We start from the raw sequence: 22,864 nt of genomic DNA on the forward strand, positions 1-22,864 counted from the left end.
TTTCTCCTTTTAAAATTGGGTCTACAAGAACATGCGAGTGTAAAAAATGAAGATTTTGAATTTTCTCCTTCACTTTGCTGCTATTCCTGTGAAACACCTAAAGGGTTAAAACACTTACTGTATGTCATTTTGAATACTTTGGGGGGTTTAGTTTTTATAATGAGGTCATTTATGGGGTATTTCTAATATGAAGACCCTTCAAATCCACTTCAAAACTGAACTGGTCACTGAAAAATAGTGAGTTTGAAAATTTTGTAAAAAATTTGAAAATTGCTGCTGAACTTTGAAGCTCTCTGGTGTCTTCCAAAAGTAAAAACTCATCAATTTTATGATGCAAACATAAAGTAGACATATTGTATATGTGATCCAATTTTTTTTTTTATTTTGAATATCCATTTTCCTTACAAGCAGAGAGCTTCAAAGTTAGAAAAATGCAAAATGTTAATTTTTTTCATCAAATTTTGGGATTTTTCACGATGAAAGGATGCAAGTTGCCACAAAATGTTACCACTATGTTAAAGTAGAATATGTCACGAAAAAACAATCTCGGAATCAGAATGATAACTAAAAGCATTCCAGAGTTATTAATGTTTAAAGTGACAGTGGTCAGATGTTCAAAAAACGCTCTGGTCCTAAGGTGTAAAATGGCCTGGTCCTTAAGGGGTTAAAAGGGGTATTCCGGGCAAAAACATCTTATCCCCTATCAAAAGTATAGGGGATAAGTTGTCTGATTGTGGGGGGCCCACCGCTGGGACTCCCCCGCGATCTCCCTGAAGCAGCCCACATTCTATGCGTAGCTGCGTCTGAAGTTTCGAAAACCGCCTGGCTTCCGAGACGGGGACGTGACGTCACGCCACGCCCCCTCAATTCATTTCTATGGGAGGGGGCGTAATGGCCACAACGCCCCCTCCCATAGACATGAATGGAGGGGGCGTGGATTGACGTCACGTCCCCGTCTTGGAAGCCCGGCGGTTTCTGAAACTTCAGACGCAGCTACGCTTAGAATGCGGGCTGCTGCAGGGAGATCGCGGGGGATCCCAGTGGCGGGCCCCCAGCGATCAGACATCTTATGCCTTATCCTTTCGATAGGGGATAAGATGGTTTTGCCCGGAATACCCCTTTAAGGATGTATACAGATAGAATAAGAGGCTCTTAAATGTAAAGTGCTAGAATTGCCATATTGCCATATTGCTGTATTAGGATCTATAATTCTAAGCCTATTTTAACATATACTTACTTATTCCAGATCCTAATACAGCAATATGGCACTTCCAGCACTTTACATTTAAGAGCCTCTTATTCTATCTGTATACATCCTTAAGCATCTGAATAGGTAGGTAATCACCCCCCCCCCTCCCCCTGTTCACTGTAGATAGTATTTTTTAATTTGCATAATATTACAATCCTGAATTTATCTTTATATGTTCATGTTATATAGATTGGTTGGAGCACTTTACATCCACATATGGGGTTACAAATATTGTGGTACTTTTTTTAATCTATTACTCATTGGTAACACCAGCATTTCAGTAAAAAAATAAAGAAAATTTTTCATTTTCACATCCAACTTTAATAAAAAATGCGTCAAACACATGTGGGGTGTTAAGGCTTACTGCACCACTTCTTATGTTCCTTCAGGGGTGTAGTTTCAAAAATGGGGTCACATTTGGGTGTTTTCCTTTTTGCGTTTATGTCAGAATTGCTGTAACTAATAGCCACCCCTGTGCAAATCAATAATTAAGCCTCAAATGTACATGGTGCGCCCTCACTCCTGAGCCCTGTTGTGCGCCCGCAAGAGCACGTTCACATATGGGGTATTTCTGTACAAATTTTGGGGTTCTTTTTCTCCTTATATCTATTGTGAAAATGAAAAATATGGGGCAACACCAGCATGTTAGTGTAAAAATGAAAATTTTTCTACAATAACAGGCTGGTGTAGCACTTAACTTTTCCTTTTCATAAGGGGTAAAAGGAGAAAAAGCCCCCCAAAATGTATACAGAAATTTGTACGGAAATACCCCATATGTGGCACTAAACTGTTGCCTTGAAATTTGACAGGGCTCCAAAATGAGAGAGCGCCATGCCTATTTGAGGCCTAAATTAGGAATTTACATAGGAGCGGACCCGGATGCAAGCATGGCCTCTGTCTGCTGCACCAACAATACCCTACAGCACTGTTTCCCAAACAGGGTTCCTCCAGCTGTTGCAAAACTCCCAGCATGCCTGGATAGTCAATGTCTCTCCAGCAATGATTTGAAATAGCTGAAGGCGCTGTTTAGAAAATAGAGCTGTACAAGATGTTTTTCATTTTTATTGGATGGGAGGGGGGGGTTCAGTGTTAGGGGTGTATATGTAGTGATTTACTCTTTATTTTGTGTAAGTGTAGTGTAGTGTTTTTAGGGTAAATTCACACAGGCGAGGGTGAACAGTGAGTTTCCCACTGGGAGTTTGAGCTGGGGCATAATATTTGCCACAGCTCACACTTGCATTGGGAAACTCACTGTTAACCACCCGCCCGTGTGAATGTACGCTGAACATTCACATGAGGGGGGGGGGGGGTTGATTGTGGATGCTTGGAGTTGTATTTTTGCAACAGCTAGAGGCACCCTGGTGGGGAAACACTCAGTTAGTCTGTTGCCTAACTCAGTGGTTTGCCACCAGTTTGCCTCCAGCTGTGGAAAAACTACAACTCCCATTATCGACGGTCTGTCCATGCATGCTGAGAGTTGTAGATATGCAACAGCTGGAAGCACACAACTACCACTCCCAGCATGCCCAGACAGCCGTTTGCTGTTCATGCATGCTGGAAGTAGTTTTTCAAAATCTGGAGGTCCACAGTTTAGAGACCACCACACAGTGATCTCCAAACTGTAGCCCTCCAGATCTTGCAAAACTACAATTGCCAGCATGCACAGACAGCAAACAACTGTCTGGGCATGCTGGGAGTTGTAGTTATGTTTACTTTTCTTATTGTAAAATTGTTCTGACACATGAATCTTTTTGGGTACTGATCACCACTTAGCTGAGTGTATTAGAAAGCTGTGTCCTATCATTATGATACCTTTGGACAAGCTGCATTATATAGTAGCAGTGCCAACTTCAACTCTGTATATGCTTACTATATGGGATGCCAAACTACTTTATGTGGGGGGCTAACTACTATATTGTTGAGCCTACCTATTATTTGATTTGGTCTAACTATTATACAAGCGGGATAACTACTAAACGAGACGGTTTATCTAATATATATTATATATATATATTACTAAAGATAGGTCAAACTACTACATGGGGGCTAACTACTATATGGGGCTAACTACTAAAGAGGAGCCCAACTACTACATGGGGAGTCTTATAACTATTTGGAGGGGCCTAACTACTGTATGGGAGACCAAACTCCTATATGAGGTTCTAACTACCATATGGGGGCCTAAATACTATATGGGGTCCTAACTAGTGGATGGGGACACAGCTTAAGGGGATTAACTACCATCTGGGGGGACAAAGGGGCCAAACTACTATGTGAGGCACAATTGGGCACTATCACTATGTGGGGCAATATAGAAAGGAGGTTGTAAAGAGGGGAAGATTGTGCTGGAGCAAGGAGCCTAAAATGTTTGGTCAGAAGATTTGATAAAGACCAGTTGTGGCAGTGGAAAGTCTTTATGGCAGTCTAAAGAGGATGGAAAAGAAATCGAGAAAAGGAAACTTGAACAACTTTTATCAGAGAAGAAGTTTGTAAGTCACTGGATATAACTGGACAGTAATCGCTTATATGGACTGCAGTATCTCATGTCCACTATTACCAGAACACCAGGGCAAAAAAAATGGCAAAGTCTGTGTAGTATGGATATATACTGCTATACGGTAACAGTATGTAGAGTATTTTGATCTTGGTATAGTGTTTCTGTAGTAACAGAATGGTGGTAATGGTGTGATAATATTATTAGGTAACAGTGTGGTAAGGTAATTAAGTCACTATGTGGTGGTCATGATGTGACAGCATAATTTGGCCCTTTTATATTGACAGTATTGATCTCCGTATACAGGATTTGGTTAGTAACTTTATGATGGTAATATACATGGTGACAATATTTTTCCAATATTTTATACTGGTATTATTAATAATATTGGTCTCAGTATACAGAATTTGTTCAGTAACAGTATGTTAGTATTATATATATTGAGATATTATTTCTTCCTGCATACTGATATTATTAGTATTATTGGTCTCAGTATACAGGATTTGGTCAGTATTATTGGTCTCAGTATACAGGATGTGGCATTAATCTAACTTAATGCTGGCATATTGTGTTTAATTTCGGTATGGACATATCTTTCTTGTTGCATATTTGGGTTATTGATTAGGAATTTTATTATATTTCTATTTATTGTTTCACAATTAACTGTAGGTTTATGAATGTATTCCTGTTCTGTGTTTACTCATTGCAACACCATAAATTACTCTATATAAAAGAACTTTTAGTAGAATGGTGCAGCCGGCACTAAATCTAAACACCAATATGGTCAACTCACCCCTGTGTTTGTTTATATGGAGCCAACTTGGTGTTTCTTGCTGTGTCCAGGTGCTCAATCGTCAACAGCATCAGGCTCTTTGAAAATGACCAAAAAGGAGGAAGAAACGATGATGGCACCCTCTGCAGCGTAAATGAGCTTTTCTTTATTGATGAGGTGACATAGGCAAAACAACACTGGAGCAGTAAGCAACGACCGTTTTGCAGGGGCCACCTGCTTCAACTGCAGAGAGTGCCATCATTGTTTCCTCCTCCTTTGTGGTCATAAAAGAACTTAACTTAAATTTGGGAATTTTTATGTCAATGTCAGGCCCAAATCATCTGAATTGCATGATAGCACGTTGCTGTATATCTGAATCAATGTCTGAACTTGGATCATGATGTGGATGGTTGGAGATCTGATTTGCACACTAAGGCCAAGAAATACCGCCATTATGTGTGCACGAGAAACTTAACCCCTTAAGGACCGGGGTTTTTTCCGTTTTTGCATTTTCGTTTTTTGCTCCTTGCCTTAAAAAAATCATAACTCTTTCAATTTTGCACCTAAAAATCCATATGATTGCTTATTTTTTGTGTGACCAATTCTACTTTGTAATGACGTCAGTCATTTTGCCCAAAAATCTACGGTGAAACGGAAAAAAAAATCATTGTGCTACAAAATTGGAAAAAAAACGGCGTTTTGTAAATTTTGGGGGCTTCCGTTTCTACGTAGTAAATTTTTCGGTAAAAATGACACCTTATCTTTATTCAGTAGGTCCATACGATTAAAATGATACCCTACTTATATAGGTTTGATTTTGTTGGACTTCTGGAAAAAAATCATAACTACATGCAGGAAAATTAATATGTTTAAAATTGTCATCTTCTGACCCCTATAACTTTTCTATTTTTCCATGTATGGGGCGATATGAGGGCTAATTTTTTGCCCCGTGATCTGAAGTTTTTAACGGTACCATTTTGGCATTGAAAGGACTTATTGATCGCTTTTTATTCATTTTTAAATGATATAAAAAGTGACCAAAAATGCACTATTTTGGACTTTGGAATTTTTTTGTGCGTACGCCATTGACCGAGAGGTTTAATTAATGATATATTTTTTATAATTCGGACATTCCGCACGCGGTGATACCATATATGTTTATTTTTATTTTTATTTACACTGTGGTTTTTTTTATGGGAAAAGGGGGGTGATCCAAACTTTTAATAGGGGAGGGGTTAAATGATCTTTATTCACTTTTTTTTTCACTTTTTTTTTTGCAGTGTTATAGCTACCATAGGGACCTATAACACTGCACACACTGATCTTCATCATTGATCACTGGTTTCTCATAGGAAACCAGTGATCGATGATTCTGCCGCTTGACTGCTCATGCCTGGATCTCAGGCACTGAGCAGTCATTTGGCGATCGGACAGCGAGGAGGCAGGTAGGGGCCCTCCCGCTGTCCTGTAAGCTGTTCGGGATGCTGCGATATCACCACGGCTATCCCGAACAGCCCACTGAGTTAACCGGAACTTTTTACTTTCACTTTTAGCCACGTGTCTCAGCTATGAGCGCGCGGCTAAAGGGTTAATAGCGCGCGGCGCCGCGATCGGCGCTGCACGCTATTAGTGGCGGGTCCCGGCTTCACTATGACGCCGGGCCCGCCGTAATATGATGTGGGGTTATATCACGGGAGCAGGACCAAGGACGTATCTGTGCATCCTTGGTCCTTAAGGGGTTAAAGGGGTTATCCACCATAAGGGGATTTTAGTACGTACCTGCCAGACTTTAATGCAGATGCTTAGGCTAAGTTTCCACTTGGTTTTTCTTTCTGGCAGTTTTTGGAAAACTGCCACAGCAGTTTTTGAGCCAAAGCCAGAAGTGTATTCAAAAGGAATGGGAAATATAAAGGAAGGACTTACACTTCTCATCCCTTATGGATCCACTTCTGACTTTGCCTCAAAAACTGCAGTGGCAGTTTTCCAAAAACTGCCAGAAAAAAAAAACAAGTGGAAACTTAGCCTTAGGAAGGATCTGTGCTTGTCTTGGGGCCAAATGGCTATGTTGTAAGATTACCATAACGCTGTGGCTAGCTTTTTGTGAACAGCTATTTCCTGTTTGAGTTTTCTTCTTTGCCTACAAATCCCATAATTCCATTTTCCTCCCTCCCACACATTAGCCACCCCACCCATGGAAACATAAATGAGCTGCATCCATTTAAAAGACCTGTGGTTTTCAATCAGGGTGTCTACTGTTGCATTAGTTGCCGATTGGTCACTCTCCCACCAAGTGATTGCTCCACCCATTGAAGCAGACAGGCTCCCTGTCATCAGATGACAACAGTCATTTTGTATGCTGTCAAAAATAAATATTGGGGTTAAAATCACAGAAGAATTGTGACACACACACAGGTACAGACACTATATTATGAACTACACTAACTTTACAGCCCCTGTAGCATAGTCAAATAAAAAAATCATGGAATCCCTCTTTAACCTATTTGTTTGCAATAACTCAAGTAAAGATCAACATCTCTTACAGATTTAACCAACAGTCCTTTATGCAGCCTTGGAAGGTGATACCTTTTCAAAGACAGAAACTGCCTATATACAGTCATGGCTGTAAATGTTGGCACCCCTGAAATTTTTCAAGAAAATGAACTATTTCTCACAGTAAAGGATTGCAGTAACATGTTTTGCTATACATATGTTTACTCTCATTGAGGGACATTTATCAATGTTTGCTTATGTATTCTTTTTTTTAGTAATTTTTTCCTTACTTTTTTTTTGCTTATGTGCGACGTATTTATCAACTGCTTTCAGCCTGTTGATAATTTTCTTTCACGTAAGCAATTTTTCCTTTTCTACTTTGGTAGTAGCTTTTTCTGCTCCATGTTTGAGGTGGAGTAAATTTAGTCAATTTTTAACGCTGTTGCGACTTTTTTTTGCGCAGTTGCGACTGTCGCAGTTAATAAATACCTAACTACCCGTAGTCCATTTTAAAATTATTACTACATAGTCAATTTTAGGAAAACTTGCTTTTCTCGCTTTCCAGTCAAAATGTCGCACGAAAAATCGTGTAGTCGCAGTTGCGACAATTTTGCGACAATTATAGTAAAGAAAACCTGACTAAACCCGTTGATAAATGTCCATATTTGTGTGTATTGGAACTAAACCAAAATCAGGAGGGAAAAAGCTAATTGGACATAATGTCACACCAAACTCCAAAAATGGGCTGGACAAAATTATTGCCACCCTTAACTTAATATTTGGTTGCACACCCTTTGGAAAGAATAACTGAAATCAGTGGCTTCCTACAACCATCAATAAACTTCTTACACCTCTCAGCCGGAATGTTGGACCACTCTTCCGTTACAAACTGCTCCAGGTCTCTCTTATTGCAATTTTAAGATATCTCCACAGGTGTTCAATAAGATTTAGATCTGGACTCATTGTTGGCCACTTCAGAACTCTCCAGCGCTTTGTTGCCATCCATTTCTGGGGGCTAAAACATGCAATCTTCTATGCCATTGCAAAGCACTGATCAGTGTAACCGGCGATCTGCTGCTGTCGATCAGACAACAGAGAGGCAGATGAGGACCCTCCCGTAGTCCGATAAGCTGATGGGGACATCGCGATTTTGTCGAGATAGTCCGGATCAGCTCCGCAAAGCTCCCGGGATTCTTTTACTTTCTTTTTAGATGCCGCAATCAACTTTGATTGCGTTGTCTAAAGGGGTAATGCCGGGCATCGGCCTGATCGGCCATGCCTGGCATTAGCCGTGGGTCCTGGCTGCCCGTAGCAACCAGGACCCACAGGGTTTAACCCGTTCTCTGCCGTTGAGAATGGTTTAAACCTGTTATACCCGAACAGGGCGTACAGTTACGCCCTGAGTCCTCAAGGATCAGGGATGCAGGGCATTTGCATACATCCTGTGTTCCCAAGAGGTTAAATATATCATTGCTTTTACTTACTCATTAATGTTTATTACCTATAACCAAGAAATCTGTATCATTTTATAGTAGCTGTGTATTATTTTATTTTGCATTGCAAAACTACTTCCTTAACATTAAAGGGGTACTCCGGCCCTTATACATCTTATTCCCTATCCAAAGGATAGGGGATGAGATGTCTGACTGCCGGGGACCTGCCGCTGGGGACCCCCACAATCTGTCATTCAGCACCCACCTTTGCGAGCTCTCCGCAGCGCTGGAGGCTCCGAGTGTGCAGGGTGATGACCACGGGGCCGGAGTATCGTGGTGTCACAACTCCGCCCCCCGTGGGACTTCACACCCCACCCCCTCAATGCAAGTCTATGGAAAGGGTCATGCCCCCTCCCATAGACTACCCCTTTAGTCATCTCATATCCTCAAAAAAAAAACAAAAACATTAACATATCTGAGAAATTGTCAACTTAGATGTGAATTGTATCGTTTATACTTGTCTGCAATTCACTGGGGTATACTTTTGATAATTTTATAATTTTCACTTTTTAAGTTATTTTAAATAATTTGTTATGACCATATTTCATGAGTCATAATTAGATTATGATATGCCGTTAAAATTACAGACATTTAGGCACCTGTACATAAGAAGGATATGACTGAATTGGAGAGAGTGCAGAGGAGGGCAACAAAGATAATAATGGTTTGGGACGATTACAGGACCAAGACAGGTTATCACTTGGGGTTATTTAGTTTGGAGAAATTATGTCTTTGGGGCAATTTGATCACAATGTACAAATATATGAATGTACAATACATAGATCTTTATAGTGATCTTTTTATACCTAGGTCGGTAACCGTGACAAGGGGGCATCCTCTTCTGTCTAGAGGAAAGAAGATTTCACCATCACCACAGACAGGAAATCTTTACTGTAAGAGCAGTGAGACTATGGAACTCTCTGCCATAAGATGTAGTGGTGTCTGACTCAATAAACAAGTTCAACGGAGGTCTGGATGTTTTTCTGGAAAAATACAACATTACAGATTGTGGATACTAGATCTATGGGGATAGAACGTTGATCCAGGGATTTATTCTGATGCCACATTGGGGTCAAAAAGGAATTTTTTCCCTCTGTCATGGCAAAATTGGCTTCAGCCTGCTCTCGATCAACACAATAGGGTTTTAGATTGAACTCGATGGACTCTTGTCTTTTTTTTTAACCTCACAAACTATGTTACTGTTAAAGTTAGGCCATATTTAAAATAGTAAATTATTATATAAATCGATTTCTAGGATGAATCCAGAATAATAAGATCATTTTTTTTAGCTATTCTAAGAATTGTATACATTATATTTCTGAAGGTTTATTCGGTCTATTATCTGCTTGTTGTCTCTTTATCCTTATTCCTCATCGTGAGATATTCTTTGGAATTCATCTCTGGTCTGAACAGTAAAATGAAACATTTGGGTAAAAACATACAAATCAACAATGCCCAACTAGAGGCCAGGATGGCGAATACCTCCATGGAGACTGTATATTTACCCTGGGCACTGAGATAGGCTGGAATAAAAGATATCCAAACACACAGAAAGGCCAACATACTAAATGTTATAAACTGGGCTTCATTAAAACTGTCTGGAAGTTTTCTTGCCAAGAAGGCCACTATAAAACTAATAGTAGCCAGAAGAAATAGATAGCCCAGCATGGCCCAGAAGGCGATGGGTGACCCATTATTACAGTCGACTATAATAAGTCCTGGTTTATCTTCAGTGTTGAATTGTGGGAATGGAGGAGCCACTGATATCCAAGTGATACACAATAATAATTGTAGAAGGACGCAGATAGAAATGATTGAGTAGGAGACTCTTAGGTTGGTCCATTTTCTTAGACTGCTCCCAGGTCTTGTGGCCATGAAAGCAAAAACCACCATGATCGTCTTGGCCAATATACATGCAACACAGAGAGTGAATACCAGACCAAAAGACACCTGACGTAGAAGACATTTATCATGATCAGGGTAACCAATAAATCCTAAGGAGCAGAAAAAGCAGAGACTGAGGGACATGAGTAGAAGACAACTTAGGGAGTAATTGCTGGCTTTCACAAGTGGAGTATTCCTGCGACTGAAAAAAAGCCTTAAGATAAGAGCTGTAAATATCGAAGACATTATACTGATAGCAGCTAGGCTGGCTCCTAGTATATCTTCATAAGACAGGCACTCTGTGGGTTTAGGGAGGCACCTGGATTTTTCAGGATTTGGCCATTGGTCCCATGGACATCTAAAGCAGTTCAAGGAATCTAAAATAAAAAAATAACATATTGTTTATAGGGACTTATGATATTTTTTGTGGTACAGTGTATCCAGTGGTGTACATTTGTCATGTATTTTGGATACCTCAAAAATGAATCACTATGTTTTAATATGTTTCATAGCATAATAGCATGATGTCAGCCATTTTGTGTATGTTCTGACATAGACCAAAATTAATTCTAAAGTCCTTCTGTGTATAAATGCCAGTCTGGGAGTACAATGCTGCTTGTATCTTCAGCTTATTTATGGTGTTTAGACAAGAGACTGATAAGGGGTCTGGTTACATTCTCTAAAACATTCACACATCTGTGAAAGAGACCTACATCAAACTCTTATCTCTTCAATAAGTTAAATTGTCTAATTGGAGACTCTATGTCTATGAGAATCCAGGTTTTGATTACTTATAGACGTCAAAAGTAATCCCTGTTTGTTAATTATTGGTCCATTCGTCAAAGTGTGGAATGTTGGTTTAAGACCAATTATTGACAAGTTAACCCTTAATGGTAATTATGCTAATTGCTTATGCAATAGCAACCCCTAGTGGATGGGTAGTTGACATTACACTGACAGGAAAGGCATTATGCGTGATGTGCTCAGTGCATTCTGGGTAGTAAGGTGATGTCATAGTCATTACCATATGTACACGCCCAACCTAGATTCATTGGGGAATTCCAATTTAGGAGGTTGTGTCTAACTAATTAAAAAGTCTGGTAAACCAGATGTTAGAAGGCTGATACTGAAGAGCTGAGACTGAAGTCTGAACTGCTCTAACTGGGAACTGGAGATAGGAGACTCTCTGTGCTGAGGGCTGTACTCTAGAGAAGACAAAGGAAAGAGGTCCACAAGATGGAAGCCATGTAGATCCCTGCAAGTCGGACTGATCAAACGGTACCAGAAAAATGGCTGTCCCTGACGATGAGATGGACCGTTCAGTGTTCCTCAGAGCAGAAGTAAGGTTCTTACAAATTTTTGGTAAGAGACACAAAAATGGTATTCCATTTAATTAAGACTAATTGGAATAATGTGGATGGAATTATACCCTTTAGATTGGCAAATAAATTAATTAAATAAAATAATTAATTATCTCGACATTGAGATTATAGTTTTAGGATATTGTGAGAAGAATCAAGCAGAAGAATCAAGACTCATAATCTATCAAAGCATTAAATAATTGCTTATCCATATTGATAGAATTCCTACTCGCCAAGCTAAGTGTTACAATATATTTCCCACACAGTAAACTTGTTTCAAGTTCTTCCTCCTAAAATATATTGCAAGATCCTATATCTCTGCTAATTGTCTTAATGTCTTAACAAAGTCATGTATAGAAAATAGTCCAGAATGGGGAGGAAATATATCATAACTCGCCTCTTCCTTTACATAATAATTTACATTATACCAAATGCAAGTACAATGTCAACACCAGAGCTACATATTCCATGAAGGACAGGAAGACAAATATTTACTAGAAAATGCAAAGGAAATAAACCACACAAAATCAACAAAAAATTGGTGCCAAAAAACAATGTCAGTTGAAAACATTTAAAAACATAACATGGAAATCTTGTCAACACCCGAAATAAAGGTGTGTGAATCATTCACTGGGCATCACCCATAATAAATAACCAAGGCCGATAGGTGTAAAAGTATAAAAAAAAAAAAAAATCAATGGCTGCTCCAGTGACTGACACAATTCCTTTGTTCTGTAGATTGGAGTAGTTCCCTATCGGTTATACTGTATATTGATGGCTTATCCTAAAGAAGTGTATTAAAAGCATTAGAAACATTTGAGAAGAAATATCACCCTAAGAAAACCCCTTTCTAAATTTTGGAAATGAGTAAGGGAGTTTGGGTTGAGGGAAAAATTATCTTTTAGGAGACATATATATTTTGTTGCTGAATATTACCTGTCTGATTTGAGATCTCCCCCTGTAGACATGGAACACAGGCGTAACAACATGTCGGTTTCCCCTGCAGAGGGGCCTTCCTGAATCCCACGATGCACCTGTCACTACAGTCTGAGGAAGGGACCTGGGAACATTAAACATTTAATTTTATGAATTATCACTAGAAAGTTCAAATCACTTTGTTTAGATTCCATATAAGTGATATCATATAATGTCCACATAGCATAAAAGACCATAAAAGTAAATGGAGTAAGTAGAATAAACTAGGGAGAGCTGTGTCCATTCAACTTGTGACTTTATATTTTATTGTTAAATTATCTTATTAAAAATATATAATAAATCAGGAATTTACTCTATAGGTGAATAAGGGGTGGGTGGAGTATCAATGTCAAGGATAATTGCCTCTCACTTACATTCCTTTTCTTCATCTTTCTATGATGTCCACCACCCCACACTCCTTACAATCTCCTCTCTCCATCCTTCACTCCATTTCTTTGCTAAGTCATTTACTTCTTCCTTCAATTATCACTCAATCTCTCACTCCTTCATTCCTTCACTCAGTCACTTCATTTTTACTCTCTTTTTTCCTCCTACTCTTCCCCACCTGAACTGTCTTCTTCTTACGATACTCTACTGCCAACTCTAACTCTACATCTCTATTCCTCCTTCCTTCACTGTATCTCTTAATTTTTCTCTCTTCGTCATTCCCTCGCTTTCCTGCCTCACTTCTTCTCTCTCCCTCCATCGTTTCTTTATCCTTTACTCCCTCCCTCTCTCCCACTTTCATTCCTTACCCATTTCCCATTTACCCAGTTCCTTCGTTCTTTTACTTCCTCCCTGTTTCCCTCCTTCATCTCTTTTTTCTTCACACTCTTCTTCCTCTTTCCTTTCGTAATTTTCTCCCCATCCCCTTTACTGTTTTCTCCTATCACTTACTGTACCAACAACTTTGTTGTCCTGCTTCTATAATCTCCTTTTCTATCCACCTCTCTTTCCACATCTATTTCTCTAGAGGTTTAACTTGAAAATCTTGGCCACCAGCACAATATATAAGAGGGCCTCCACCTACAATGTGTCTTTTATAGTAATGGCAAAAGGGACCTGGTCACCTTCCCTTTTGCTTGCATCTCTCCACCCATGTGTCATTCACTTTCTTCTTGTCCTTATTTCCTTTTATTTCTCCATCCCTCTTCAGTCAGCACTCGGAGGAGGGTTGGGACAGGGGACAGTAGGGCATATGCCCCCAGGCTGGTGCCCCAGTAGATGCTAAGGCCATGGCTGCCAGTAGTGTAATGATCATCCCCTCCAAGGAATCTGGGGCATATGTCCCGATATACATATAGTATGATGCAGGAAAAATTATGTTAACCATGTACAGATGGACAAGTGCTGTATTGTTGCCATCCAGGCTAAAATTTGCCAGCCATCACCTGTCAGCAATACTGCCAGGCCTCCTCTCCCACACCTCCTTTGTTGTGTCATTCGCTTTTCCCTCCTTTGTCCTTCCTGCTTTGTCCTTTTCCAGATCACTGCTTACTACTCATACATTAACTTTGATAGGAGTTGTTTTATTATTTACTTCTTGGTCTGGAAGCAGCAGAAGACACTGGAGAGCTCATAGTTTTCGTTTTGCCAGTAAAAGTGTTGACGTTTCTTAAAGGGGTACTCCAGTGATTTTTTTTTTTTTAATCAACTGGTGTCAGAACGTTAAACAGATTTGTAGGTTTCTTCTATTTAAAAATCTCAACCCTTCCATTACATATCAGCTGCTGTATGCTCCACAGGAAGTTATTTTCTATATGATCACAGTGCTCTCTGCTGACACCTCTGTCTGTCTCAGGAACTTTCAAGAGCAGGAGCAAATCACCATATCAAACCTATCCTGTTCTTGACAGTTCCTGAAAAAGACAGAGGTGTCAGCAGAGAGCACTGTGGTCAGACAGAAAAGACATTTAAAAAGAAAATAACTTCCTGTGAAGCATAAAGCAGCTGAAGGATTAGGATTTTTAAATAGAAGTAACAATTGATTTAAAAAAATTGTTTTTCTCCTGAATACCCCTTTAAATGTGATGCATTTTGAGAAACCTATGACATCCCCATCCAGCTCTTGTAAATATTTCTACTTTTAGGGGGAGATTTATCAAAATCTGTACAGAGGAAATGTTGATGAGTTGCCCATAGCAACCAATCAGATCGCTTCTTTCATTTTTAACAAGGCCTCTGCAAAATGAAAGAAGCGATCTGATTGGTTGCTATTGGCAACTCAGCAACTTTTCCTCTGGACAGATTTTGATAAATTTCCCCCTTAGTATTTTTACCCACCTGTTTACTCCCCAGCTTCCATGCAATCAGACTTGTATCCATGGTCAAAGTCTGAGAAGAAGGGGCTTTACTGTTATAGCCGCCAATCTTAATCTGTGTCAGGGTCCCGTCTGCCTTCAGCTGCCAGTTAATGATGTGGTAGACTGCAGGAGGATCCCCATTCTCATCGAAATATTTCTCATTCTCCACATTAATGTTAAGCCGGACCCTCCGTATATAGTAAGTGAGCTGTAGTGGGAAAAAGATTAGAATAAAAAATATCAATGATGTTATTCTGAATAATAATTTGATATGACAGAAATGACACTAAAAGCAGTGTAATGAATGTATGAGACCAGTCTGTGTATATTTATTTCCTAGTTAGGAAAGAGTTACAGTCTTAGACCAATAGGCAGCTAGGAGGGGTTATTTCAGGCCTCTAGAGACTTTTAGCCCTTGCTGCTTTTTTAAATTTGCTTTGCTATATACGTCTTTGTACTTTGTATAGCCATGGATTATTAGTTCTGTCCTATTTAGTTTTTACCTTGTTCTGTTTCTGTCGTTTATTCAAAGCCTTTAGTGTTATATGGTTATGATGCATTTAAATGGGCACTGTAAGATACAAAAACTTTTATTACGTTGTAAGGCATGTATAACCAATAGGTTTTGCAACTGCTTTCATTAGAAAATGTTCAGTATTTCATACTGAATAAGCCAGTCAAACAACTGCCCCCCCCCCTGCCTGCTTGGACACATACTAGTCCTGCTGTGTCCATGAGTCATCACCTATGTCATGGACACACTTCCTTGATTGACAGCTGTGTCAGCTTGTGTCCCGCTACTGTCAGTGAGGACAAGCTGGCAGTTGTAGTTTTGCTAATGCTAGGGGAGATGTGAGCAGACAGCATGAACAGACATGTTTTCTCTGCCACCTGGTGGAAAACAATTTATTTTAAATCAACCAGAAAGTGCCAGAAAGTTAAACAGATTTGTAATTTATGTTGTGCAAAAATAGCCCAAACCTCAAGGGTAGTATTTTTTTTTTTTTAGAAAAATATATTTACGAGACCGTGCTTCAATTAAACAAATATTTTATTAGATGTCAAATTTTTATTGGATATATTCCTCACACAGGGCCCTTGTGGGAGGAAGAATAAATGGCAAATATAGTATATTAAATAAGCAGTGATAAAATCAATATAAATCATTTTTATATTGAGTTTATACTATCCTTGAGGTTTCAGCTATTTTTGCACAACATATTTAGATTATTTCATCACTTCGGGTATAAGTGATTGCCCAGATTCCTCTGACAGTAGTACATTGTGAGCTGTACCAACCTTTTTTTCTTTTTTAGATTTGTAATTTACTTCTATTAAAAAAATCTTAATCCTTCCAGTACTTATGAGCTGCTGTATACTACAGAGGATTCTTTTTGAATTTCTTTTCTGTCTGTCCACAGTGCTCTCTGCTAACACCTCTGTCCTTGTCAAGAACTGTCCTGATTAGGAGAGGTTTGCTATGGAGATTTGCTCCTGCTTTGGACAGTTCCTTACATGGACAGATGTGTCAGCAGGGAGCACTGTGGACAGGCAGAAAATAAATTCAAAAAGAAAAGAACTTTCTCTGTAGTATACAGCAGCTGATAAGTACTGGAAGGATTAAGATTTTTTAATAGAAGTAATTTACAAATCTGTATAGCTTTCTGGCACCAGTTGACTTAAAATGAATTATTTTCCACCACAGTACCCCTATAAGTAACAAGTATCTAGCCTGTAGTGATATACGGTTCTGATGCATTTAATATTGTTACGCAAACACCTTCAGTACTTATTGTGCTGTCATCCCTGGGACGCAAAAAGCATGTTAAAGTTACACGTATCTGGCCTGTAGTGTTATACAGTTCTGGTGCATTTAATAATGTTCCTTAAATTTATTAGGCTGTCATCTCTGCTAAGCAAAAAGCATTCAAAGAGTTGAAAATTTGACAAGTAGGTTGGTGAAAATGCGCCCAAAAAGGATGAAAGTAACCAAAAAAAACATCTTGGGAAAACGAATTGGTAGACATGGTAGAGGGCAGAATGCCCCTGCCATGTTCTCTGCCAGTAAGAATGTTCATGGCAGTACTAGCACAGGTAGTGGTAACAGCAGCCAGGAGTAGTGTGGTAGCCATGTCAGCCATCTCAAGTTCTCACTGCCTGAGAGAGGTTATCTGGTTTTACAGTATGATCCGGCTTCTTCTTCTTCTGAAGAGGAAGACTCTGACAATCTGACACTGATCCACCAGTCAGTGAATTCCTTTGTATCTACTCTCACATGGGGAAGTGGAAAGGTCCTTCCTAGAAGCTATGCTTCCTCATCTCTGGCTTTGGCTCCCGCCGCTGCTATGCAGAAGGATAGCACTAGCCATGAGGAGGAGTTGCATTGGAGTGTGTTGGCGAGGTGGTGGAGGTGGAATCAGTGGTCGAGCCCAGCACAAGCTGGACTGGTGCTGGTAGGCATGTGGGGATACTGTAAGGCATCGAGGTGGCTTTGCTGATGGGGAGTAAGGGGCCCAAGAAGTTCATGCAGAGAGGTGTGGACAATGAGTAGTTTGACATCAATGATGATGTAATGTTGGACAGGACGTGGGAACCACCTGGGCACTAGCTAATGTGTTCAGAGCAGGAGGGTAGTGGCAGTGTCAGAAAAGAAGAGCGTAGCCAAGGTAGGGAAAAAAACTGAAACGTAACAGATGTAGGGCTGCAGGTGTGATGAGCTCAGGTGAAAGCAATATAGCTGCATGTTCAGGTTCCATTAAAAACCATCCATAGGAGAGGCACAGTCAGATGGTGCAGTCCCTGATGCAGAAAACATGGCAGTATGTCATCTCTGTAAACAGAAAGTAAGAGTGTATGAACCACGTCTCTACGTAGGCATATGGAATGTCACCACAAGGCCGCGTGGGACAGTCAAGAGGCCCCACAATGTAAGGAAAAAGCTGCTGCTACTGATGATCCTCCACATCCATCCCAACTGTCTAACAGCCAGGTCTCTTCCACAGGAAGCACATTTTTGGGAATTGCCTCCTCTGTGTGGTGACCTGCTCCTCCCTGATCCCGTTAGTTATATATTGGGGAATCCATGTCCTCCAGACAACAGTATTCTCCCAGTCATCCTGTTGTAGTGCAACTCAATTTGTACCTGACCAAGTTGGTGGTGATGCAGACCCTCCCATACCATCTTCTGGACTCCACGGCCTTTTGGCAAATAACGGAGTGTGCCCAGCTCAGGTGGCGTGTACTTAGTTGCCATTATTTTGCAAAGAAAGCTGTCCCCACTTTGCACAAGCATGTAGCGAAGAGGGTGGGCCACTCCATTAACTTGTCTGTGTGCAGAACAGTGCATGCCACTGTTGATTTGTGTTGTAGTAACTACAGCCAGGGGTAATACATGTCTTTTACGGCCCACTAGGTCAACATTCTGCAGAACGCGGCTCCACCGTAACGAGGCCAGGAAATTGTAGTGTCACCTCCACAGTTGCGCCTATCCTCCACGGACATCTTGCCCCTCACGGGAAAAAGCGTAGCTTATTCTCCTTCTCCTCCCCCACTCTCCTTTCATTGCTGCAAAATCAAGTGTTGCCATGCTGTGTTAGACCTGCTGAGCCTGGGCCAGAAAAGCCACACGGCGGAGGAACTGCTGCCCTATCTGCAACAAGAGGTTTCATACTGGTTCCCAACTCATGAGCTGACATTGGGAAATGTTGTTACCGATAACGGCACAAACAGCGCTGCGTCTAGGTAGCATGACACACTCTCCCTGTTTGGCACACGGGCTAAACCTTATAGTAAAACATTTCTTGGCAACTGGTCCGGGTTTAGCCGTTCGTATGCTTTTAAACATGACTTGCTTCCCCTACAGCTCCAAAACACTATTTCACAAAACTGCCTTATTTGCGACGTTCCAACACTTTACACATGTTGGATCGTCTCTATTAGCAGCACAAAGCGATAACCGGCTTTCCCATGCAAGAGCAAGACAATTTCTGGAACCAGTCGGATTAACAGCTAAGGGATTGGCAGCTAATCATGGACATTTTTTCAAACACCCTGCGGCCAGCCAGGGCTGCTGGCCAAATTAAGTAGCAACTGGCTACTTCCAGCCAGGCCTGTGCCACCTGGCTGGCTGGGGCAAAATTCAACTTTATTGCCCTTGCTTTTGCAAACAACGTGCAGCCAGCCAGGGCTGCTGGCCAATTTCAAATTGAATGAACGGGGGTCCAGTCTCCGCTCTCCGCAGAGTCAACGCTACTCAACCTCTGCCAGTAAAATTCAAATTAATTACAGTTTCTTTTGTTGGCAACTGGCTACTTCCAGCCAGGCCGGGGCTGCCACTCTGACATGCTGAAGGTTGCTGTTGCAACCTCCCTGCAGCCAGCCAGGCCTTGGTCACCTGGCTGGCCAAATTTGAATTAATTTTAAAGTGTCACAACCTGTTGCTTTACGCAGACTACTACTATTTTTCCTCTAGTAAGCCACTATGGCATGTTCTGCTAGCAGTTTCAGCCAGGTCTACGCACACACAACCCATGCATGTCAGCATCACCAGTTCAGGAACCATATAATTAAATTTTAATTGTTACGCCGATCGCTCCGGGTCCCTGCTCCTCCCCGGAGCGCTCGCGGCGTTCTTCTGTCTGCAGCGCCCCGGTCAGACCCGCTGACCGGGAGCGCTGCACTGTTACTGCCGGCGGGGATGCGATCCGCGTAGCGAGACGCGCCCGCCCATGGGTCGCATCCCATTTGTCTCACCTGTCCTGTTCCCCTGCTGTCATGTCCCGGAGCGTGCGGCCCCGCTCTCTAGGGCGCGCGCGCACCGGCTCTCTGAAACTTAAAGGGCCAGTGCACCACTAATTGGTGCCTGGCACAATCAGTTGTTAATCACTCCCATTCCTTATAAAACCCACTTCCCCTTCCTGTCCTTGCGGATCTTGCTGCCCTAGTGCCCTGAGAAAGCGTTTTGTGTCTCCCAAGCCTGTGTATCCAGAGCCGTTGCCCCTGACTACGAACCATTGCTGCCTGCCCTGACCTTCTGCTACGTCCGACCTTGCTCTTGCCTTATCCCTGTGTACCGTGCCTGTCTCAGCTGTCAGTGGGGTTGAGTCGCTATCGGGTGGAACAACCTGGGGGTTACCTGCCGCTGCAAGTCCATCCCGCTTTGCGGCGGGCTCTGGTGAAAACCAGTAACCCCTTAGATTCCGTTCCCCTGGTACGGCCCACGCCATCACCTCACTGATACAGAGGATCCACCTCCAGTGTCCTCTCTGCATACCAGTCCGGATCCTGACAGTAGATCCGGCCATGGATCCCGCTGAGGTCCCGCTGCCTAGTGTCGCTGACCTAACCTCCGTGGTCGCCCAGCAATCACAGCAGATCGCGCAACAAGGACAGCAGCTGACTCAACTGACCGTTATGCTGCAACAGCTTCTGCCGCAACTACAGCAATCATCTCCTCCGCCAGCTCCTGCATCTCCTCCACAGCGAGTGGCTGCTCCCAGTTTCCGCCTGTCTCTTCCAGACAAGTTTGATGGGGACTCTAAACTGTGCCGTGGATTCTTGTCCCAGTGTTCCCTACATCTGGAGAGGATGTCGGACCTATTCCCTACTGAACGATCTAAGGTGGTTTTCGTGGTCAGTCTCCTGTCTGGAAAGGCCTTGTCATGGGCCACACCGCTTTGGGACCGCAACGATCCTGCCACCGCTACTATCCAGTCCTTCTTCTCTGAAGTACGTAGTGTTTTTGAGGAGCCAGCCTGGGCTTCCTCAGCCGAGACTGCTGTGTTGAACCTTGTCCAAGGGAGTTCTTCTGTGGGTGAATACGCCATCCAGTTCCGCACCCTCGCCTCAGAGCTATCCTGGAATAATGAGGCCCTCTGCGCGACCTTCAAGAAAGGCGTATCCAGTAATATCTAAGATGTCCTGGCCGCACAAGAAATTTCTGCTAATCTGACAGAACTCATCCATTTTGCCACCCGCATCGACATGCGTTTCTCGGAAAGACGCCAGGAACTTTGTCAGGAAAAGGATCTTGTTCGCACCAGACGGTTTTTCTCCCAGGCCCCTCTCTTCCAACGTCCTTTGCAATCTGTTCCTGTGCCTTTCGCCGAGGAGGCTATGCAAGTGGATCGGTCTTGCGTGACCCTACAAGAGAGGACTCTCCGCCGAAACGAGAATTTGTGCCTGTACTGTGCTAGTACCGAACATTTCCTAAAAGACTGTCCTATCCGCCCTCCGCATCAGGAGAAACGCACGCACCTAATTCACAAGGATGAAACGACACTTGGTGTGAATTCTGCCTCTCCACGTCTGACTGTACCTGTGCGGATTTCTCCTTCTGCCAACTCCTCCTTCTCAGCAGTGGCCTTCTTGGACTCAGGTTCTGCAGGAAACTTTATCTTGGCCTCTTTCGTTAATAGGTTCAGTATTCCAGTAACCCGTCTCGTCAAGCCGCTCTTTATCTCTTCAGTAAACGGAGAGAAATTGGACTGCACTGTGCGCTACCGCACTGAACACCTGCCCATGAGCATTGGACTTCACCATGAAAAAATTGAATTTTTCGTTCTGCCTAACTGCACCTCTGAAGTTCTTCTTGGCTTGCCGTTGCTGCACCGTCATGCTCCTACCCTCGACTGGACCACCGGGGAGATCAAAAGTTGGGGTCCTTCTTGTCACAAGCAATGTCTCACATCTGCTTCCACTAGTCAAACCCCTGAGGCTTCTTCTTTACCGGGCCTTCCCAAGGCTTACCAGGACTATTCAAATGTATTCTGCAAAAAGCAAGCAGAGGTCTTACCTCCTCATAGACCTTATGATTGTCCCATTGACCTTCTTCCTGGTACCACTCCGCCCCGTGGAAGGATTTACCCTCTGTCAGCCCCAGAGACTCAAGCCATGTCAGAGTATATCCAGGAGAACCTAAAGAGAGGTTTTATTCTGAAATCTTTATCCCCTGCTGGAGCGGGGTTCTTCTTTGTTTCTAAAAAGGATTGATCCTTACGCCCATGTATTGACTATCGCAGTTTAAACAAGATTACCATCAAAAACCACTATCCCCTGCCTTTGATCTCCGAACTCTTTGACTGTCTACGCGGAGCAAGTATCTTCACTAAACTGGACTTAAGGGGCGTGTATAATCTTATTCGCATCCGTAAAGGTGATGGCTTTCAATACCAGAGATGGACATTTTGAATATCTAGTTATGGCCTTTGGGCTCTGCAACGCCTCTGCACTCTTCCAGGACTTTGTTAATGAGATCTTTCGGGACTTATTGTATACCTGTGTTGTGGTCTACTTGGATGACATCTTGATTTTTTCCTCTAACTTAGAGGAACACCGTCGTCATGTCCGTCAAGTGCTCCAAAGACTCCGTGAAAACCAGCTGTACACTAAATTTGAAAAATGTCTCTTTCAATGCAACAGTCTTCCCTTCCTAGGTTACCTAGTCTCTGGCCAAGGGCTTCAAATGGATCCAGATAAACTGTCGGCGGTTTTGGATTGGCAACGCCCTTCTGGACTCTGTGCTATCCAACGCTTCCTGGGATTCGCCAACTATTATCGACATTTTATTCCCCATTTCTCCACCATTGTGGCCCCGACTTCATATCCCATCCTCATATGCTGTCCTCATATCCTGTCCTTATGTCTCATCCTCATATCCTGTCTTTATGTCCCATCCTCATATCCTGTCCTTATGTCCCATCCTCATATCCTGTCCTTATGTCCCATCCTCATATCCTGTCCTTATGTCCCATCCTCATATCCTGTCCTCAGGTGGGACTGATTTGTGATGAAGATATTTTAAGCTAAAAATAGAAGGGGACATGACTTTGTGGGACTGAGCGTG

The 22,864-nt window shown here is 42.1% G+C and overlaps 1 protein-coding gene across 1 annotated transcript in view; it reads right to left on the minus strand.

Annotated features, from left to right (window-relative positions):
• Window positions 1-9,836: 9,836 nt before the first annotated feature.
• Window positions 9,837-22,864, minus strand: part of LOC130367286 (extracellular calcium-sensing receptor-like) — a 58,200-nt gene continuing 45,172 nt past the window's right edge. Inside the window, exons 4-6 of the mRNA XM_056569691.1 lie at window positions 15,002-15,229; window positions 12,680-12,803; window positions 9,837-10,759 (exon numbers count right to left, since the gene is read on the minus strand). Of these exons, the coding sequence (XP_056425666.1) occupies window positions 9,837-10,759; window positions 12,680-12,803; window positions 15,002-15,229 (1,275 nt within the window). The remainder of the gene's footprint in view (window positions 10,760-12,679; window positions 12,804-15,001; window positions 15,230-22,864) is intronic.

This window comes from Hyla sarda, chromosome 4 (assembly GCF_029499605.1).
Source record: "Hyla sarda isolate aHylSar1 chromosome 4, aHylSar1.hap1, whole genome shotgun sequence".
Taxonomy (NCBI): Eukaryota; Metazoa; Chordata; class Amphibia; order Anura; family Hylidae; genus Hyla; species Hyla sarda.